This window comes from Tasmannia lanceolata, unplaced genomic scaffold, assembly GCF_043159265.1.
Source record: "Tasmannia lanceolata isolate RefF3 unplaced genomic scaffold, GAP_Taslan_0.1 ptg000008l, whole genome shotgun sequence".
NCBI lineage: Eukaryota > Viridiplantae > Streptophyta > Magnoliopsida > Canellales > Winteraceae > Tasmannia > Tasmannia lanceolata.
This window is the reverse complement of record NW_027518685.1, coordinates 26,825,853-26,849,243: the sequence shown is the minus strand read 5'-3', so window position 1 is coordinate 26,849,243 and position 23,391 is coordinate 26,825,853. Positions and strand designations below refer to the sequence as shown.

The window sequence follows — 23,391 nt, the reverse complement described above, 5'->3', positions numbered from 1 at the left end:
AGACTATCCGAATTCGGATTTGGACTCGAATTTGACGGATATTTAATATCTATTACCGAATTCCTATCCGCCAGATATTATTCGAATTCGGATATTATCCGTATCCGTTTATCCGATAAATTCAAACATTTTATTCCAGCACTTTATCTTTCGTCTCTTTCTTACCCCTCGAATGAATTTTCCAAACCCTAAAACCAGACCTCTACTTTCTCTTCACAAAATTAACTCTCAAACTAAAATATATGGGATCCTTTTCTTCCTTTTAAAACAAAGGCAGAGAGAGAGGCGATGGGGATGGATCATGGTGTTGGTAGTGGTCTTTGGGTTTTTTTTTTTTTTTTTTTTTTTGTATATGATGGAATGGGTTTGGGCTATTTTGAACAGGGGAAGTGGGAGTGCTGATTGTGGAAGATGAAGAGAAATGGGGATGGAGATGGGTATTGGGTTAAAGATTGAGGTGACTGGCGGTGATGGAGGTGACTGTGAGAAGGTGGAAAGGGGCGGCGGTGGATTTTGGTGGGTTGGAGGCACCAAGGAATGCCAAAGATGGTGTTTAAGCCTCCTCCTTTCTCCTCTCTCTTGCTTCTCTTTGTAAACCTTAGAAGTCCCCTCTTTTGATTGCATTTTGGGTTTTTATATAACCATAAGTTGGGAAATTGATCTGAGCCATCCATTTACCACCAATGACCTAGATGGCCTTTTTGCTTTAGAATTCTCTAGAAACTATGACATCTTCTTTCAATCACCACCACCCATTTGTCTCTTTCATCCTACAACCCACATTTGTTGCTTCCTAAAGACGTCATGTCAAACTCCAAGAATGCCCTTAAAATGAGAGATTACTTCATTTCCTACCCAAAACACTTTTTGTTTTTTTTTTCTAAAAAGAAAATTCACTTTTCTGAATTTTCTTTTAGAAACAAAAGATAGTGTGTCATTACTAAAAATAAATATTAATGATATTATTAATAATAAATAAAAAGAATTTACTTCTCGGATTCGGATGTTAAACGGATCGGATATACCATTTACCAGATTCGCATCCACTTAGAGCCGGATATCTCATAAACGGATCCGGATAATATTCGATTTAAATGGATTCGGATGCGGACGGTAATCGAATTTTCGAATATCCATTTACACCCCTATATGTACCCCTCATATAACTTAAGGGACTTAAAAGACAACTAAAAGACATTTAAAATTTACCCTAGGATGGTCCCTATAAAAAAAGACGCACTCCTAACAACAAAACATAATTAAGCTGACATAGATCATCATCTCAACCATCATAAGGAAAGGAACATTGGGGATGCATCTTCAAAGAACAGAAGCTCAGCAGAAGGGCATACACTTCTTCCATTGTCAAGAAAATTGAGCATAGCTTTTTTTTAGGAAAAGAACTGCATCCACGGTTTTAAATTTTGGTTTCGACATCCATTTCGGCCTTGGCCGAAACCAAAATTTCAGCCAAGATCACGAAATTTCAGCTAAAATCTGGTACAGTAAAAAAACATTATTTTATACTTTACCAAATTTTGGCTGAAATTTACCGAAACAGTAAAAAAACAATATTTTATTCTTTACCAAATTTTGGCTGAAATTACCGAAATTTCAGGTAATTTCACCCTAAATTTAGGGAAAATACTATATTTAAAAATATATATATATTCAATTTCGATAAATTTCGGTTTCGGTCCCAACCGAAATCCGAGCCGAAATTTAAAACCATGACTGCATCAAATCAATATTTTAAGGAAAGCTAATAAGACCCTATGATCTTTTGTGACAAGTGTTACGGTTTTTATTAACCATGTTGAATATAAGTTCACCACTTAAATCGAACAAATTAGGTTCAAAATACCTTATAATTTAGATGCTTATTGGATAGGTTTAATTCTATAAATAAGTTCACGGCAACGGATTTACGGAGTAAAACAATGACAGAGATTAAAGACACATCGAGAGATCCTACAAGAAATATTGACACATATTACGAGAACATATAAATATCGATATAGTTTGTTGAGGTATAGTGAATATCAGAATAAGATTTTGAAAACTGACCTTACCTTTACAAGAAAAGTAGCAGCTCCAACATTCATAATAAACAAGATCCCAGATATCAAAAGGAATTTCAGCCACTAATGTTTTCTTTACAGTTTTCTTCTTATAAAATCAAAATAAATAAATGGATCGAGGATCAAACACTTGAATTTACTCTTCAAATGAATATGCCGTCCAATGGGTCATCATTTGCCCATCAACAAGTGGAATTTATCGCAATAGTGACAACAAAACCAAAACTCTGATGGTAAGCACATACTGACCTGCATGTATCCAACATTTTCCTCTCCAAGGCCAATGCCTCCAACCAGAATAGGATGGTAAGGGTCAAAATGTTCGACAATCTCAAATGGGGCATTGTGAATCTCCAGCCTCAGATAAGTCCCCGTTCTAAAACCTTCTATCTCTAGTCTAGAGTCCTCGTCCAGATCATTGAGTTCAGCTATATTCCTTTGTTTCTGTAGTTCAATCTCCTCCTTTAACTACAAAGCCATACCCTTATCTGTCACATTCCTGCCACTTAAAGTAAAAGCATTGGTCTAAACAAAAGAGGGGGTGTGTGTGTGTGTGGGGGGGGGGGGGGGGTTTACCTTGTCAAAATATCCACCATCATTGGCGCGATTTCTATGAAACTTTGCCTCATTCTTTTGATCAATTTCCTCATCTGGTGGCTCAGATCCACTATATGTAAACCGAAGTTAAGGTCATGCAAAGATGGTTTATGAAATGGCTTTTCCCAACATGGAGAGAAAAAATGTAAGAGTCCAAAAGCTAGAATATAAATTAGAAAGACCAGACCTTTTTAGGGACTACAAAGATGAGTCTTTAATAACAAGTTCTACGAAACCATACAAGGGCAAGCAGAGGTGAAGTACAACCTAAAGTTTAGCCATACATTAAAGTCTGAGTGGTGCAAATGGAGCAAAAAATCTCAAGAGACCACATAACAAAATTACCAAAAAAAGGATATTCGGCATCAAACTTTGCCCGAAGAGCAAGTTTTTTAAGCCTGCGCTCCTCAATCTCAGGGTCATCTCCTTCAGAAATCTTTGCATCCCCATCAGCATTACGTGATTGATGGCTCCTGTGCTCCTCTCCAGTTTCTAAATCTTCAAAGTCACCATAAACAGAGTCATCATCTTCTCCATTATCATCTGCAGCTTGACCTCTACGAGCAGCCTTTGACCAATCTCCAGTGACAAAACGATCACGAATATTTTCAATAAGTTCTTCATTTGACCAGTCCTTGACCTGTCTACGACTTGTGAATTTGGAGCAGTCTTCAGAATTGACGTTATCAGCGTCTAATCTCTCACTCAATTTCTGCATTGAACATTATTAAAAAAACATTATACCAACGTATGATAAACATAAAAGGTCAAAATTTTAATTTTTAAAATATCTTAACAATACAAAATTCACACTCTTGGAAATTTAAAAAAAAAACTATTATTGGGAAAAAAAGTCTAGCTATGACAAAAAAGTAAAGTATAAAGTGGGAACAATATCTTTCTAGACGATACCTTGGTATTGTCTTCTTTTGGCTTGAAGAAGTCATCATCCTCACTACCTTCACTCTCACTATCACCCTGTGCTTCCAGAATAAAGGTTGTTGCTTGTGATGTGGATTGCCCATATACAAGTTGCATTAGATTAGTATTTTGCCCCGAGACTGTTCTGGAAACCAAGGACTCTTTCCACTTTGAAGAATTTCCCATCTCATTATCTGTGTGTACCAATAAAAAAGAGGATAGGAAAAAATAATAGCTTCAGAAGTCAGAATTAAACAGAAAATAATAAATAAATTATGCCAATCCTGCATTTCCAATAAGGATTTCCAAAAAATAAAATAACCGATGATAGATTTCCTACATTCCTTTTCAATGAATTTTAATTCGAGTTTACATTTCTATTCCGTGACCAATACTAGCTCATTATTATATACATGATTTTACATTTCGCCAAAAATCTGAAATTTCGTGAAATCCAAAATTTCGGAAATTTTGGCCTTTGGAAATTTCGGTCTAAATTTCGAGAAATTAATATTTTTCCTAAAATTCGGCCGAAATTACCGAAATAATTAATTAATTATACTTTTACCGGATTTCGGCCAAAATTTTGGTTTCAGCCCCGAAACTGAAATTTAAATCCATGATTATATATGATTACAAAAGCATTAAACCAAACTAATCTCGTGTATATTCTTCACAAATGATTAGATCAACTCTGTAACAAATATCTTTTTACCCTTAAACACAGCGACATAAAAGGAATTCACAACGCAGTATAGAACCTACCATCATTATGGTCATCCTCACTTTCTACTAATAAATCTGAATCTGCGGATAACTGATCATCCACATCATCTTCTACATCAGAATCCTGTCACCAAGAGAACATTGAGAGTTGGGCCATAAGCCACAAGAAAAAGAAATTACTTGATACTAAAATCAAACCCTGATAGTCCTCAAAGATCTACCGCAACCATAGGTTTCAATAACCTGCGATAAGATACTGAAAGTAATATCCAACACACACACACACACACACACGCACATATATATATATAGAGAGAGAGGTAATATCAAGAGAAAAGGCAAAGCAATAAATACAAGGAAACTGAGGGGGTAACATTATAGAAGAAAGGCAAAACAAAAGCCAAGCAAGATCCTGCAAGAAACTACAAAAACCAGACATCTTAGGAATGAAGGAAAAAAAAAACTTAGACCACATCTCTACTTACACCAGAATAAGCAAGTTTATCAGCTTCACTATAAGCAACTCAACTGATGGAAGTCTTCTTTCGTTTCTCGACGGTGAGGTAGGACCAAGTTCATGAGCTTATTATCCTAGGTCGGAACAAGCTGATAGGATCCCCTTTTTGCGCCCCCATGCCCTCCCTCACATTCCATGAAAGAATCTTCACTTCATAACAGGGGAGACTGGTGTCACGGGCTTGAAAAATCCTAGCCTTTGTCCCAAACTAGTTGGGGACAGCATCAATATCATGACACCATTCAAAAAAAATATCAATATTATGACCCTCAATCAAGCCAAAAATCTCCTCAATCACATCTGCAAATCTTCATGGGTAGCTGAGCTTGTACTTCTGCCTCATTGGATGGGGCTAGCTTGAACTTTAGATCCGCACCATTCTTTACCACAACCCTAAATCACCCAAATTGAAATTTCCCAATTTCTTCGGAAAAACAAATGCCCAAATTGAGAACCTGATTTTTTTTTCACGAGAGGCACACTGCAAATTGTTATGGGATTTGTGAAGACCCTGTGACATTTTTGTACACGGGAATTGAATCACCTTCTTTATGAGTTGCTAAATTTCAGAATTGTGAGTTTTGTAAGTTTTTCTATTCTTGAATTCTTGCATGTGTTTATGTGGATTGATGTTATAATTAATTTTACTCATAGAAAGTCTTAAGTTCTCAAATTTTGATTATATTTTCATGCCATGACCCGAGAATCTTATTGCCATCTAGATTTGTTACTTTCTTTCCATCATCCAACACATATTTTCAATGAGTTCTCGAGTTCCAATTCTGGTTTCCAAGAAACCCTTCTTAGTTGTGATTTGTATTACGTCACAAGTACGTTAAAAACTTCCATCAACGAGTAACTAGAGCGCACCAAAAGGAGAAGGGGTCCAACTGGAATACATTGAGGGAGAGGAGCAAGGACGCGAGAAAAAAGAAGAAAAATGAGGATTCAACTTAAAAGCAACCATGAGGGTCATACGTCCAAATTCTCTTATCGCTTTCAAAAACAAGATATATGAACCTCATCTAACTCTCAATGCACAAATAGAAGACACAGGCTCATTGTCGTTTAAAAGCTCCTCAGGTTTAGAGGGCAGTATTAGAGACGTAGGAGTGTTGGGTTCTCCTCTTCCCTCGAGGAACTGAATAAGTCTGCTTGATTTACACTTTTGCAGCATAGGATTGTTGGGTGCCCCTCTTCCCTCAAGTAAGTCTACTTCAATAGATAGTCTAACTAATAATGCATTGATTTGGAAATGCTATCTCAATGTTGGAAAAAAGATGCCACGCAACATTTGACACAGCCATGTAGCAACATGGTAAATTCCACGTTAAGTTGCTCCCGGCTTCAAAAATATAACATTCTTGTGGATACATTAAACATTACATCATGAAACAATAGTATGGTCAGAAGAAGAAAAAAAGATTTGAAGTGACATTATCAAGAAAGAGTATCATGTTTGAAAACGAGAGATCCACGAGACAACATAGTGTGTCTGCTTGTGTGCAAGCAAAAATACTAACTAAAATAGGAAAAATAAAATAAAATACATCACATTTACTAATCAAGTAATCATGCATTTATGTGCTTTCTACATTTTTAGCTTCTAGCCACTTCACATAAAATAGAGACCGCACACAGTGAGTAGTCCAACAAGAAATATCCACATATACATACCACCAAGAATCTAGTTTTTGATGAAAGTAACCTCATATATGATGCATTCTCGGGGAATACCTTTAGTTTGTCAGTCTCTACGCCACTTGCAGAGATGGCCTTCCTCCTCAGTCTTCCACTATGGAACTCTATTTCTTCCTTCAGGTCAGATTTTAGAGGGGTTTGCTTCTCACAATTTCCATCCCCTTCTAGCCATGCATCATCACTTTCTTCATCCAAACCATCAGCTTCATTTTCTTCAATCATATCATGTTCAGAGTCTTTGTCTTGATCTGAATTTTCCATGTCATCCATATGAGCATGATCTTGATCTGAGGAGCTAATGTTATGCTGACCGGTGCCACTGTGAAATTGGGAATCATCTTTACATCCATTCATAGTATCTTTTGAAGGCTTTCTACTGAAAAGATTAATGAAACTCTGCTCCAACTTTTCATCAATTGAGAATTTTGTATTCTGCAGTGTTTTTACCAGGACTTCGCCTACATCGTGGTCCTTTCCTGAGGAAAAAATGCAAAGGAAAAACATAAGCATAAAAACTAAGATGATTGTCGTAACCAAAATCATGATTTCACTAAATGGCATTTCTAAACGAGAAATTATATGATGAAGGGCCATATAAACACATACCCATCATCCCATCCTTGATATTTGATCCAACAGCAGCTCACTCTGTTGGATCAAATATCAAGGGTGGTACTTATGACGTACCACCTTTATGCGTTTGTAGGGCCTTTCATCATATAATTTCTCTTTCTACACAAATTGAGGTAGATTATGAAAGGTCGTAACTGAATGGTTCTATAAATGACAAAAAATGGTGCCTGTACACTAACACCAAAAAGAAACATGTCTGAGAAAGACTCAATGCCTTTTTTTTCCTTGTTGTATGGAAGAAGAAAATATCATGAAAAAAAAAAAACTCATCATACCTTTATTCGTCACTGGGGCATTTTCATCATCCATTTTAGAAAACTGAACCAGATGCTCATTTATGTTTATGTAGACGGCATCCTTGTCATAAAGAAGATCCCCAACACCAGACATAGGTGCATAGAAAAGTTTTTCCTTGTCACGAAGACCCTTCTTTTTCGCAGCCGATGGTAAAGGGCACGGATCGGCTAAGCCTGTCACACCAGCTAAATTGCAATCACCCACACCAGCAATATGCACCTGTGTATTAACCGTAAATCAGCTCATAAAAACCAATTACTAGGTCCTAGATAGACATCGGGTTGACCAGGAAAAAATTGAATCCACCCCAAGAATAAGCAGAGTGAGACTGCCATCATTATCATTTCAAACTGCTCCTAATGCCAGTTTCGGAAATAAAAGTATTGTTTTTTTAATCTCAGTGATCATAAACAAGGAGATGCATTGACAACTAGTTCAAACTTCAAAGTCACCAAAACTGAACTTTTTTTTGAATGGTATGAAAAACAACTAAACTATCCAAAGAATTTTTTTTTATTCTTGGAGAATAAGGAGCATAGCAAATACGACCAACAAGGAGAACCTCAGTAACTACCCAATTGCCTGAGGGCTATCTTCTGACATTTTACAAAACCATTTTGCACCCATTTGCTGATATAGAAATTGTTTCTAGGGCAAGTCATAGAACAATTTCCATCACCACACTGCCCAAACATAATTATAAAGCCTCAAGAGACATACCTTGGTTCCTTTCTTCATATTGCAACCTCGAAGGTAACCATATAAAGTGATGTTTCTATCACATTTTTCATCCATGTGCACCCTTTCTGGAGGAGTAACATCTTCAAGTCGATCTACCAATAAATAAGGATGAGAAGCTCGCCAGGATAAAGGATGAAATTTCTTGACAGAAATGAATCTTGCAAGATTGTGAATTTCACGTTTAGCGTACCTGTTCACACAGTGGAAGGCATTAGAAAGAAGAACCCCCTGAACTCACTATTTATAAATGATCGTAGAACAACATTTACCAACATATAACTCAAGGGGAGTCTCCCCATCCCTTGGAGATTTGCCCATTGGTTTGACGAGATTCAAGATAAGGTTGGGAGTTTCAAGATCGCTTATTCTCATGTAAAGAGATCGGCTAATAGGGAAGCGGATCACATGGCAAAGGAAGGTGTCTCAAAGGCTAGCTTGGTGGTTTTTAACTTTTGGCCTCCTTGAAAGGCCTAAGTCATGCCCTCTTCGTGTCATATTCTTCCTTGTACAGTTTTTAAGTTCATTTTCCTTCTCTTTATTTGTACTCGTGATCCTCTTGGTCGCGTTTTTCATCTTTTAATATATAATTCTCTACCATTCGGGAAACATAAAGCATTGACCAACATATTTCGCAACATCTTAACAATGGAAGGAAAATAAAAAAAGATGATAGCATATGAGAATTCAAGAGGCTTACTTCCCATGAATAAGACCAGATAAATAGAAGAGCTTTGCTCCATCATGTATTTCAGTCCAAAAGCGATGCTTGAGGATCTTCTTCGTCTTCTTCAGTTTCTTTACATCCTTGAATTTATCAAGATGAGTAAGCACACCTATAACCTGTGGGAATCCATGAACTTGCAAAAGATTAAGAAACTCAAAAGTCTCCTGCAAAAAAGAAGAAACCCACCTTTAGAATAAAAAAAAGTGAACTGTAACATTTAGCAAAACATATTAACCAACTAGCTAAGGGTAATTAGTATTGGGTGCCAGTTTTACAGAACTTTTTTATCCTGATTTAATAGTAACAAGTATGCATATGCATATACCAAAAGGAAGTAAATAGCCTGTACAAAAGATAATGATAATATTTGTTAATATAGCCAATCTGAGGGCTCAAAACTGAATAGCTCCATTAATGCATAGTTTACCATCACAAGCAGTATAACATTCCTGGTTTGAATGAGCTGAATGCAACCTTCTCCATGCTATATCGTTTGGAGGTTGTTTACAGCAAGAAAATATTCATATCTATTTGTCATTGCTTAATTACTTCAAAAAGCGAGAAGAGTAAGACATGAGTTCTCATGAGACTTTGGGCTTTTCTAGCATTGTGCAAAATAGTCTAGCATAAAGACCCATCATCTGAGAAGGCTTGTCTTGACTACTTGGCAACTCATGCCAACTCCTCTAATGCAATGTTTTAAAAACCGGATCGCTTATTGAACTGGAAAAGGTCTCAATTTGGTCCAAACTGGTTGGACCATGATTCAGACCAGTTCAACCATAAACCCATCTAATAAATGGAATTTAAAATCAAAACAAAAAATGCAGTATGCTTTTCAGCAGCAACTTCTCATTTAAATTATATGGGTACGTGGAGTGAGACATGTACAGGGAGGAGTTAGGGATTAGATGGGGATTTATGAGCTTTACAGGGGAGCCATGGTCTGTTTTGACGTGAAAATGCACGCGTCAAAACAATGGATTTTTCGGAAAAAAGAAAAGAAAAAAATGCAGGACTTTACGTATGTCTATAGTAATAGATATATAGTAAGCAAGAAATTAAGATATATATATATATATATATATATATATATATATATATATATATATATATATATATATATATATATATATATATCGGAAAAGTGTTGCTACTCGGGCATGTAGCTAAGCTTATCTACTCGGTCCGGTTAAATACAGTGGGGCCCACATTGTTTGGGTGATCCAAACCATTCATTTGAAAGTCCCTTACCTAGATAGGGTATCCACAAAAAATCAGACCTATACGATGATCCTAACCCATCCAACAATGGAGGGAAAAATGGGCAGATTTGTGGACAAACTGTGTCTGTCCATTTTTTCCCCATTTTGCCCTCCACTGTTGGATGGGTTAGGATCATCCTATGGGTCTGGTTTTTTGTGGACACCCTATCTAGGTAAGGGACTTTCAAATGAATGGTTTGGATCACCTAAACAATGTGGGCCCCCACTGTATTTAACCCGACCGAGTAGATAAGCTTAGCTACAAGACCGAGTAGCAACACTTTTCCGCACCACACACACACACACACACACACACACAAGTACATTCAAAAATATATACACACAATACTATTGTACCCGGTACAAGTATACAGATGAGGTCATTACATTACACTCCAAAGTTCTCCATAAAGAGCCAGTGAACCTTAAGTCTACAAGACCATGATCGGTTGGTTAGGTATTAATCACCTGTATGACTTTTGTTCCTTCTAAATATATATGCTATCGGAATATATTAAAAAACTGAATGCACACTGAGTGCAAGTCCTTCAAGCTTGCAAATCAAAACCGCATTCAGTAAGAACTGGAGATTATAATGAAAGCAGGTGGTACTATGTAGCTGGCGAGGAAAGCTCAATGATTTATCTTTTGGTGAAAAATCTACAGAACACAATTTTTTTATCCATAAAACTATACATATTTTTCTCAAGCATCTAACTTGAAGCTGGTTTTTAAATCCACTATAGTTATTAAAAAGAAATTAAATGGATGCCTTTCACATGTTTCGAAAACAAAGAAATTTTCACATAAGCATATATGTGGAAGAATCATTAAGGCTGATAATGCAGTATATTATAAAGCTAATAAAATCTACAACTAGGAATCAATGCAAAGAACATCTCTCCAACCTCTGATATTGTGAGACTCACCATTTCAAAACCATAACTTCCATCAATAAGTAGCAATGCAACGTCAGCAAACTTTGCGGCATCAATCATGCCATTAATATCATTTGGACACTCCACAAACTGCAGCCTTCTTTTCTTACCTAACATAAAGAGGATCCAATATAAAATATTAACAGAAAATACAAAATTTAATTGTTGAAGAGTAAAGGTTGGCAGGTTACCAGATACAACAGTAATTGGACCTCTAACATCGGATAGGTTATGCTTGGTGTAATGCTTTACAAGACATTTTATCAACAAAGATTTCCCAACCTGCAAGAAAGCATATCAATAACTTCCCAGAAAAGTTCCATATTTGTTTCAAGTGAAGGCATAATCGAATGTTTTGATTCTTAATCAACTATTAGCTGTTAATATTTATACCTTTGGAGGTCCATGCACTACAACAACAAATGGAGCGGGCTCGCCAATTGAACGATCAATTGTTGGAACATGAAGCCTACGTTGCTCTTTCTCTGAGGAACGTGACTGTAAACGCTTGGCCTTCACTGTTGAACGAAAAGAAAATGCCTGCCACAAAGAAATATAATATTCAAACAAGTGTTTCAAGATGTGGGTGCGTGCCAAAACGCGACCAAAGCAAATCACTGTCAATTAGGTGAGGCATGATAGAGTACGCAGTTGACACGGATGAATACTTTGTTGATGCAGTTATAACTTGGGAGAGTCAAAGGAGGGTTTTTTTTTTTTTTTTTGAATGGTGGGAGGGTTAGAGGAGTTTCGATCGACTTTGTAGGGTAAAATGTGGACCCACTCAAGAACGCAGCAAAGGCAAAAGGGAGTCAACTCAGGCGAAAAGATGATGGCGCAGAGGAGCTTTGAAACTATCATTTAAATAATGACTTACGTTATCTGAGAAAGTATAAATATGTTAGAACACAACAATCTCCAACAAGGGAAGATGAACTCAAACTGCACAATTTCCTATGGATGAATACACGTAGCTCCTTGATAAAAGGTATTGCAACATTTTGCAGTATTTCTCAACACGACAGGCACCGCTACTGATTCAAAGTGATATTACATGACATTTTTCACATGTGTATTATGAACACAGACATAAATCACTTGAACTGAAAAATAGATGGAACAGACATACAAAGTGTACGGATGTAGCTCGGTATCAGAGACACATGAGTACGGGCTCATTTATGATTGTGTAAGATACAAGCATGCAGTACCAATCTATATCATAATAATTTTATTTAGAAATGTATGCAATGAAACATAAATATTTAATATCACAGTAACAGTGTACAGTAAAAAACATACAATTAGTAATTTGCATAATGCTTGAAATCTTCAAATCTCAAATCACATCAAAGCATCAGAAATGGAAAAGATACAGGATTTCTAATTATTACAAATATTATGAGCAGATAACTCGGCATAGATTAAACAAAAAATGGGTAAAATCGTGCATGGGGTACAAGGCATAAAAAATCACGAATGTGTAGTGACTGACTAAACAACCTTAGGGTTTTGTTTTTTCCCATCAGAAATCTCCCTCTTCTTCTTGTCGGAACTCTCCTTCTTCTTGGCAGAGGGACCTGATTGACGGGATCTATGCGACTTGTGAGACTGTTCATGGTTGACTGAAGTAATCGCCATCTATGTGCAAAACCTGCAACCAATACAAGAGTGAACAAATCAACGTTGCCAAAAAGGATGTAATGACAAGATAAAAAATCAAGATAAAAAATTCACACTTTATAATGATAATCGGGCATAAAAGAAATTAACAATTATGCTAGTTTCTTGTCACATGATTTCATGTTCTTTGATATGTGCATATAATTATGGTGTTCATGGGGTAGTTGTAATGTATTTCTTATGCAGGGTGCGGGTACGACACAATACAGATACGTGGATATGTGATTTTTTGTGCGGGTACGACACGATACGGGTGCCTGGATACGTGATTTTTAAAAAAAAAGGATACAGGCACGTTGGAGGTACGCTGAATATAATATATTTTTATATTTTATTATATATTTATAAAAAATAAAAAATTAAATAGTAAAATTTAATTGTCGGGCTCCTCTCGTCTCCCAACTACGATTTTGTCGGTCTCCTCCGGAGAAGCGATACGGGTCGGTCTCCTTCTTCTCTCGTCTCCCAACTACGATTTTGAGGAAATCCAAGATTCTAAAATCCGCGTATCCAAGCGGCCCCTAAATGATCTTATCTCTTTATTGAAGATGATCAATAGTGAGGATTTATAAAAATAGGATACGGGTGCGTGGGCCTCCGGAGAGTACCCGTGCTTCATAGCCTTAGTGGTTCCAAGGTATAAAATGTGGTTCCGTAGTGATTCCGGGGTATAAAATGTGGTTCCCTAGTGGTTCTGAGGTATAAAATGTGGTTCCGTAGCGGTTCCGAGATATAAAATGTGGTTCCCTAGTGGTTCTGAGGTATAAAATGTGGTTCCCTAGTGGTTCCGGGGTATAAAATTTGGTTCCCTAGTGGTTCCGGCGATAGAAAATTTGGTTCCCTAATGGTTCCGAGGTATAGAATGTGGTTCCGGAGTGGTTCCGAGGTATAGTATGTGGTTCCGAGATATAAAATGTGGTTCCGGGGTATAAAATGTGGTTCCCTAGTGGTTCCGAGGTATAAAATGTGGTTCCCTAGTGGTTCCGAGGTACACAGTGGGCCCACATTGTTTGGATCATCCAAGGCGTTCATTTGATGGGCCCTCACATATATAGGGTGTGCCGAAAAAATCAGCTCCATCGGATCATCCTAACCCTTCAATCTGAGGACGTACCATCAGCTCCTAGGCTCCTAGCCCTACTCGGAAGTCCGAACAAATTTTCGGACTTCCGAATGGAGTCCACAACAATGCCCATTCTATTGGACTCCATTCGGAAGTCCAAAACTTTTTTCGGACTTCCGAATGGAGTTCAGTAGAATGGGCATTCTATATATGTGAGGGCCCATCAAATGAACGCTTTGGATGATCCAAACAATGTGGGTCCACTGTGTTTTTGGTAGTGTTTGGATTCGGGTATGGGGTTTGGAGGGTTGTATGGGGTCTTCATTAGCATTGACAGTGTTTCAAAAGAGGGGGCCTACCTTATACAAATTGAACCACAGGGGGTTTACTTGTAACTTTTGAAACATTAGGGGTTAAGTTGGATGTGTACAGTCCTTGTACAAAATGGAGGGGTTAGGATCTTCATGTGGAGATATGCGGGTACATCCTATATACGTCATGGTCCAACAAATGAATGCTTTGGATCATCCTTTGAAGTGAGCCCCACTGTTTACAGCATATAAAATTCCTGCACACACACACACACACACACAGAAAGAGAGAGAGAGAGAGAGAGAGAGATGGGTAAAAAGAAGGTTTTTAAAAGACAAGGGTATTCATGTCATTTTCCGTCCCTGACAAGACCCGACAGGAGAGAGAGATGGGTAAAAAGATGGCTTTTAAAAGAGAAGGGTATTCTTGTCATTTCCCGTCCCTGACAAGACGTGACAGCCCCTCTTTCATTGTTTTAAAATGTTTACCCTTCATTCACAATTTAACAAAAACTCTGCATTTTTTTAATTTTTTTTAATAATTTTTCCTAAATTATATGATGGGGGTGGGTATTTTTCAAAATGCACCATACGGCCTACTCCATTGGATGATCTAAACCGTCCATTTGTTGGGTCACAGCGTAAATAGGTTGTGCCCCAAAAATCATTTACATGGTATGATCCAAGCCCTCGGATCTATTGAAGTTTTCATAATGTGAAGTCTATCTATAGATTGGATGGTTAAGGTCATCCTACCAAAATGATTTTTGGGGCACAACCTATTCAAGTTGTGGCCAACCAATGGACTGTTTGGATCATCCTATGTAGCGGCGGTGTGGACCCCGATCCGAGGATGATGAGGAAACGAGTCCCTACATCCTCTCGATCTCCACATTAAAGAGAGCTCTGCCAAGGAAATCTCGAAACGGATGCCACCCTCATAGCATAGCACGAGTGGCGATACAAACTAGATACCTCTTGATCTAAGGATAAATCCCCAAATCAGGACGTACCTAAAATAACTCAGAGTCGCCATCCATGGATAGGCCATGGAACCCCAAAATCAAATCCTCTGTGCAATGGATAATCAGAAATATATATGGGTTCGTGCCTGGTTACGAATGGAGAAGGTCCGAAGAGCACCCCAAATTCGTCCGAGTGCAAGCACTTGGTCTCTTCTGCCATTTTCATTAACTCCAAAGAATTTTGGGCAAAATCATGTGAAATGGGAACAAAATATCCCCGAGAAGACGTCTACCTAATCATGCATGACCAGGGGATAAAATAATAAACACACAAAATAAAATAAAAGATGTGTCGCCTAAGCACAGCTAGGTTATGAGTGACATGCCTAACTGATGTCTAAGTTCTGGTGGACAAACACATGCATGCTACAGCTAAAGGTATAAGGTCTGCACAGAAAAGTAAGAAAACACAACAAAATACACAACATGACAATACAACAAATCCTAAGACTCTAAACGATTTAACCCGAGTCTTCGGATAGTCTGATGTTCATCCAAAGAAGCCTACGTATCTCTGCCTCCACAAGAATCGAAGTCACGTAGTTCTTCGCACCTATTCTAAGCTATGATGCCTAAGACACTTAGACCTCTATCCTAGACTCGATCTAAAAGACCAGACTAGTTATTAAAGCTTCTTGTGTGATTATTTAAATTCCAATGAATTGTGGATTTTAGGACACCCTATATGCCCTAACTAAATGCAGGTTAGCCCTAAGCTAATGCAGGTGGTTCCTACAACCTATGTGTAAATAGGCTGTGTATCCTACGGAAAATAATGGGATCACTAACGCATCATATTCTAGTCATCAGTCAGCGATGTGGATCGTCAACTGACCGGACGGAGGAGTTCCTATAACTCTAGGACAAACCCCTAACTCTAAAACAAACACAAACAAGCACACAACAAAATCAAAGACCAAACCCTAACTCTAAAACTTTCTATCTAGGACAAAGTTCTAACTCTAGAGGAAGATCTTATTGAAAATAAGGTTTTAAAAGATTTTGCTTTCAAAAGGTTTGAAAAGGTTTTTTATTTACAAAGTTTGGCTGGACTTGGGATATGGATCCTAAGCTACACTACGTACCTCGTGAAAGAGGATCAAGCCAACGTAGTTCGAACAGCTTTTCGAAACTACGCTCCTAAAAACACTCAACACTTTAGATTTTTTAAGGTTTTTTATGTTTTCAAACGTTTTTTATGTTTTAAATTTCTAATGTTTTTGAGTTTTACAATATTCCAATGTTTTTGGATCTTTAGATGTTTTCACCCCTAAAGGGAACACGCAATCATAACCACAAACTAGGGCAAAGCCCTAAATCTAAAGGGGAAACCCCGGACAAACAAGCAACTAATGTCTCAAAGAGACGATCCACAACAAGCAAATTAGTGTCCCAAGAACAGAGAAAACGATCTAAAATATCCCAAGCAGGGAAGCTCTAATAAGACTGAGTTAGTCTCTAATGGAAAAACCTCTAACTAAACACACTGAAAGGGGAGCGCAAATGAGTCAGGGACTCTCTAATAGCACTACCAAAAGAGAAGGCAAATAAGTCAAAGACTCGCTATTAACACTACCAAAATAGGGGCAAAGATGACTCAAAGACTCGCTAGAAGATGGGGCCACTCTAACATGAGGCTAGGTAAGCCTCCTAAAGGGGAAACTCTCTAAATGAGACAAGGCTTGTCTCCAAATAGGGGCTCTGTAAATGAGGCAAGGCATACCCCCTATGGGTAAACTCTCTACCAAACTAAAATAGACTCTCAAAGGGGGAGCCTCTAAACAACAAGGCTTGTCTCCAAGGGAGAAACACCTTAATGAGACTAAGCATGTCTCCTAGTGGGGGCTCTAGATAACTCTTTCATTGCCTTTGCAATGAGAAGGACTCTGATATCTAAAAGGCAAGTCTACTATACAAAGGAGGGGTACACTACTTGGACTGAGCAAGTCCCCTAAGGATCAGCCCAGGAAGAAAAATCCCCAAGAATCGGCCCAGGAAGAAAACCCAATAAACGTTATTATAAATCAGAACAAAGACTAAAAGATTACATCGGTTAAAACTTGATTTTGCTAATCAGTGTATGAGAAAAATAACATCTAATAGATTCTTCCACTCTTTCAGTTAGAAATGCAAGCTACCTTAACACACGGATAACAACAAGTAACCTTATACCTGCTGCCATTAGCATAAAGGAAAACTCAACATATGTAGCACAATTATCAATATTCTAACTTTCATGCACACAAATACGTTTGACTCATTTTCATTAATATTCCATCCATCCTTAATCCATATCACTACACAGGGTCTAAGCTACCCTCTAACTTTTCTACAAACAGTCCAATGAATTGGTAAATTTAAAAGAACATTATTCACAACATGCTCTCAGATTTCAACCTAAAAGATGAGACAAAACTCCAAGTCATTTAAAACTCCTAGATGAAAAACAAGAATTCACAAGTAAAATGCTAGAACGGGATTCAAAATGCAATATCATTTGAGTTCCAAAATGCCGTAATACCTAATTTCCTTCAGTAGGCCAACTAAAAGAAATGTCAAATAAGAAAAGTAGAACGAGTATTACACAAGTTGTAGGGAAGTTATCCTTATAAAGCACAATCAAAGATCAATTAAGGCATGCTTATTTCAGCAGGAATTTTCGAAAATCTCTTTAAAAGGAAATACAATGACCACACTATCAGATTATACTAACTCATTTCATTTTTCATTGTAGCCATAGTAAGTCCTCATACCCATACACCTACATCTTCACATATGGACACACATATGCAATGGACACAACTCTACACACACACACACACACAGATATATATATATACATATACACACACGTGCACACATACACAGCCACCTATGCACATATACACCCACAAAACAATAGCTTACACGTGCTTGAGGACACAAGGATTCATTGAAACGTGCACAGGCACCAACACTTACAAGCTCACATATACATATACATAAATAGACCACCTACCAGGGCACATAAGCGCCTTGCCTCAACACAGTTAACTAGTTATACATTAAATGAACAAATGAATATACCAAACAAGCATGATTAATGGAGGAAAAGAAAGGAAACAAACTAAACTGGCACACCCAATGAATATAGATACACAGATATCTTCCTGCTAATCATTCCGTATCATTCCAAAAATTAGAATCTTCACAGAACTTTTCTCAAAAATCATGAACTCATCAAATCCTGACTACAGATATCAGGTTTTTATTTTAAGCATTGGATTATTAAGCAAGAATTCCATACAGAACTTAAATGCATTCACTTACATCACAGAAATTCACACCCGAGCAAAACATATATTCGAGACACATCGTAAACTAGCAAAACTCTTAAAAGAAAACCACACAAATTCAATTTCAGAAAACTATCTAAAATAGCAGGTTCAGCATTCAATACCAAATCGAGAAGGGCTTACCTTTTCCAGAACAGAGCTTCTAAAAAAAATGATAATTGTCACCTTTCAGATTCGCATAGCTTCTTCACAGTTTACTCTAAAACATCAAGATCCTACCAAAATCCCCTTTTACAGATCCAAATTTGGATGAGGATTTGCCGAGATTTGAGGAGAAGATGGGGTTGAAGATGATGAAGGGGGTTTTAAATGGATTTGGTAGAAATGGACTGAGGGTTGCAGATGGGGTGGTGGCTAGGAAATGGGGTTTGTGAAGATGAAGGGGATGATGGTGGTGAAGAAGGGTTTCAAGGGTTTGAAAAAAAATAAAGATGAGAGGTGGCTGAGAGATGGTAATGGTTGGATTCCGGCAAGATTGCCGGAATCAATGGAGGTGGGGAGTAATGGAATTGGGGGAAAAGAAAGATGGGGGATGTGGCTGTGAGGAGAGGAGAAGGGTTTAGGAGTGTGGCTGAGAAGGATGCAGGTGGAGATGGGTTTGAGGGTGGGGATGGGTCGGATTCCGGTAGGAGCCACCGGAGAAGATGAAATGGGTTTCGATCTCCCTCCTTTCTTCCTCTGCTATCTTTCTGTGCTTTGAGATTTATTTATTTTTCAAAAATCAAACCCCCTCTCTATCTCTCTGCATCTCTCTGTATCTCTCTCTCTGTGTGTCTGTAGATGGGTTTGGATGAGGTAAGTATGGTCAGATTCCGGTGAGATTCTCGCAGGAATCAATGGGGGTGTTGCTCAGGTAGGTTGGGTTTTGAGAAAATGGGTTTGATGGTGGTAGAGAGGAGAAGATGAAGATGGGTTTAAGAGGGGAGATGAAGGTGGGTAAAAATGGGTTTGGGTTAGAAACGGTGGGAAATGGAGATTGAGATGGGTTGGATCTCTGGCGGGACCGCCGGAGAAGATGACCGGAGATGGGGACGGTGTAGATGATTGGAAATGGGTTTGAATGAAAGGAGGTGAGATGGGCTTGGGGTTTCAATAGAGTAGGGTTTGATGGGAAGGAGATGGTCGGATTCCGGCAAGATGGCCCGAATCAATGGAGGTGGGTTGCAGAGATGGGAATGAATTTTGGAGGTTGGCCGGAGCTCGGCAATCCGGTGGGGAATGAGGCCGGAGAAGAGGGTTCTCCTCTTCTTCTTCTTCTCCTTGCTCTCTCTCGCTCTCTATTTTTCTCTCTGTTTTTGTGCCTCCCTCTTGGACGAAAATGGAAGCCTCTTCCTCTCAAACCCTAATCCGATGGGTTATATGAGGAAAATGAAAATTTTACACATATTTTTCTTCCGAGACAGCCCCTTTGGTATATTTGTAACTATTCATTTTTGTTAGCAGGGGTGGTCCAAGGAGAAAACAGGGCGAAAATTCATTCAGCTATACATGATTCCGTGCTCCGTTTGGATGCCAGAATTTTTTTGGTTCCTGGGACTTTTGTGGAATTTCCGCAGGAAACCCACGTTTGGTTGCTAGTTATATAGTGGGCAAAAAAGAATCCCACAAACCAAAATAACCCCGCACGAAACCCAAAGCTGGAAAAAAAATCCCAGGAACCAAAATAATTCCGCACGAAATCCGAGGAACCAAAAGAAGAACTTTTTTCTTCCCAACAGTTCAAGCAACCAAACAAAGCACGATTTTTATTTTACCGGGGTTTTTTTTCCCACCATAGTCCGGTCAACCAAACATGGGATTTTTATTTTACCGGGATACTTCCAGGGAGTTTTTTTTCCCAGGAAGCTTTTTGTTCCACAAAAGTCCCAAGAACCAAAATAATTCTGGCATCCAAACGGAGCATAACCCTCTGATCTGATTTAATGGCCACAAAAGATTGCTTGCGAGGGAAGCAACATAAATTCCCAAGAATGCCCTCTTTTACATGGGAAATGACGTATTTCACCTCCGCCCTTCTGAACTTGCACCACGACACTGCCTTAGCTCATTCACTAGGCAAACGAGCTCGGATCCGGACGAAATTTTACAGGGACCTTAGTGGGACCCTAAGCTAGCCTATGGTGTAATTTGGGGTCCTAACACACTTATTTGAAAAAGTTATGCACAAAACATGGAGATGCAGGGCACGGTCAAAATGGGGTGTCTACAGGCGGTTCCCTATATTTAAAAAAATATGGGTTTGTATGACTATGACCACACATCATATCATATCTATTATCTATTATATTAAAGATGATGAACCTGTAACCGTCTCATGCTGAGGAGGACAGTCCCCCAATTTGCCAACTTAGCCTTGAATCCTATGGGTCACTTGATCTTTGAAAGCCCTCCTTAACGGACACCATTCCAATCGCCTCTTCTCTGTATTTTTTCCCCAGACGCCCCTCCTCCCTATATTTTAATTTTTTTTAATAGATTTCGTTCGCACCCCTAAAATGATTTCTATTTTTCTCGAGGCTTCTGTTTCCAATAAATATTGATATATCATGATTATGATTTATTGCAATCTAAGGAGATTCTTGAATCGTTTCAACTCCAAACCATCCATTTGATGCCAACAATCGGAAATAGGTCGTTCCCCAAAATCATTCCCGATCCTATCCATCCGATCTATAGAGCAACTGCATATTATGGAAACCTATAAAGAACGGACAGTCAGGATGATCCTATGGAAATGTTTTTTTTGGGGTACTTTGTGGCCCATCAAATGAACGGTTTAAATCATCCACAGTATTTTATTTTTTTAAATGCTGGACTACATGGGCTTACCACATATAAAATCCCATGAAACAAACTCACCTTGGATTTTCATTTTTAATTGGCTGCTCAGAGCTTTTAGGGAATTGTAATAGCCTTTTATAGCTGTTAAATGAGAAATATATCTTTAGTTGGCTACAATCGGAGTGAAATTAGCATTCTAAAACACTAGTAAAATATGTGCGTGCACCGCACGTGCCACTAAGGTATTTTACAATTTGTTTATTTCAATATTTTATTAATGAATTAGTATAACTTTTTAAAAATATTGTTCAATATTACTACATAATTATTGTTAATTTCAGAAGAAATTTTATATTAGAATAATCAAAGAAATGGCAACATGATCAATTAGTAGAAGAAACAAGGAAAAAAATTTCTTTGAAAGAACAAATAAACTTCTCTGATTTACTGGAGGAAGAAATAAATGTTGTGGGATGGCATGGATCGAATGTTTGCCTGAAACTGAGTTTTTCCAGGGGCTCCCTTTAATTCAACATGATTCTTGAAAGAAAGGGGATATTTTTTTGCAAAGAGGAGAGAGTGTTTGAGAGGTAGAGAGATAAGACTCTAAAAGTATCAAATACATATTACAAACCTAAGCAAATCTGCATCAAGTTTCAAATCTATGAAAAATCAAATCATAATAATAGTTCAAGCAGAATCTAATTCTATCATTTCAGCAACCTATCAACATGCAATTCTCCAATTCCCAGCTTCCACCACCGAACAAGATCTCGCTGTCTAGCGGTTTCTAAGAACCAAAAAATAAAAAGAATTATCAAAATCTCCAAACTCTATTTCAAAACATCAGCAGAACACGCACAACTCTCCCCGAAGCTTTTGATCCATCGGAGAGACTGGGCTCTTAGTAACAATTTTACCTACTGAGATCGATAACAATAAATGTAAATCAAGTTAGAATGGATACTATACAGTCTATACAGATTTTCTTTTGAAAACCATAGGCACCAGATCAGGATTTCCGACTGAGAAATAAAAATATATACAGAAATAAGAATTCCTACAAATAACATGGCAAATGGCAGGGACATTGCAGCAGTGAAATGGCGAAAGGACCCTAGACAAATCCGACTTAGTGGAAACTTTTGAAGGCAAGGGCCCCGTGCAATGCACGAGCCGACAAAGAATTGTACAAACCACATCATAGGTTGATCCAAACTGTCCATGTGATGGAACACAACATAAATAGGTTGTGCCCGTAAAATCATTTCCATAGGCTGATCCTAGCCCTCCAATCTTTAGAGGTTTCCATAATTGTTGTTCCTCTTAAGGTGCCCGGAATTCGTCAATATTTTTACAGGTGTCATGCATTCGTAATATCAAATTTTCCGTAATTTGACCCTCACATAGTGAATAAGGAAAAGTAGTTTTTTCGTCATCGTTAGGGGTGTAACTCGTAGACCTGGCAAACGGGTGGGCCGGGCCAGGTCAACCCGCGGGTGATGCGGGTGCGGGTCACACGGGTCGGGTCTGGTCTGGAAATGACCCACATTTTTGCAGGTCAGTATTTACGTGACCCGCGGGTCACCCGCAAATTCGAACCATTTTTTAATACAAATTTCAAACCATTTTTTTAATTTAGGGAAATGTTAAAACTTAAAAGTAGGGTATGGCCGGCACCGTGGGATGATTCAAACCGTCCATTAGATGGCCCACAGCCTAAAGAGGTTGTGCATTTGTGCCCCAAAAATCATTTCAATCGGTTGATCCCAACCCTCCGATCGATAGAGGGTTAGGATCAAGTGATCAACCCTCTAACATTCAGATCGGAGGGGAGGAAAATATTACTGCCCAAAAAAAAAAAACTCAAGAGTTTCTGCAAGAAAAGGAGAAACCCAAATCTTTGCACAAAAAAAAAAAACCCTAGATTTTGAATATTTAATGAATGAAAGAGAAGCTTGCACAAATTGAGAATAAGAGTACTCTAGTTATTTGAGATCTGCATATAGAACAAACCCTATTAGGGTTTGAAGAACACATTTATAAATCGAA

At 38.1% G+C, this 23,391-nt stretch overlaps 1 protein-coding gene across 1 annotated transcript in view; it reads right to left on the bottom strand.

Moving 5' to 3' along the window:
* The window catches only part of LOC143885013 (P-loop containing nucleoside triphosphate hydrolases superfamily protein), a 29,094-nt gene that overhangs the window by 5,481 nt on the left and 222 nt on the right, over positions 1-23,391 (bottom strand). Inside the window, exons 2-14 of the mRNA XM_077388955.1 lie at positions 12,645-12,795; positions 11,535-11,681; positions 11,333-11,423; positions 11,133-11,251; positions 8,912-9,102; positions 8,194-8,404; positions 7,452-7,692; positions 6,580-7,019; positions 4,365-4,449; positions 3,591-3,793; positions 3,038-3,390; positions 2,658-2,754; positions 2,331-2,549 (exon numbers count right to left, since the gene is read on the bottom strand). Of these exons, the coding sequence (XP_077245070.1) occupies positions 2,331-2,549; positions 2,658-2,754; positions 3,038-3,390; positions 3,591-3,793; positions 4,365-4,449; positions 6,580-7,019; positions 7,452-7,692; positions 8,194-8,404; positions 8,912-9,102; positions 11,133-11,251; positions 11,333-11,423; positions 11,535-11,681; positions 12,645-12,782 (2,535 nt within the window). The 5' untranslated portion in view covers positions 12,783-12,795. The remainder of the gene's footprint in view (positions 1-2,330; positions 2,550-2,657; positions 2,755-3,037; positions 3,391-3,590; positions 3,794-4,364; positions 4,450-6,579; positions 7,020-7,451; positions 7,693-8,193; positions 8,405-8,911; positions 9,103-11,132; positions 11,252-11,332; positions 11,424-11,534; positions 11,682-12,644; positions 12,796-23,391) is intronic.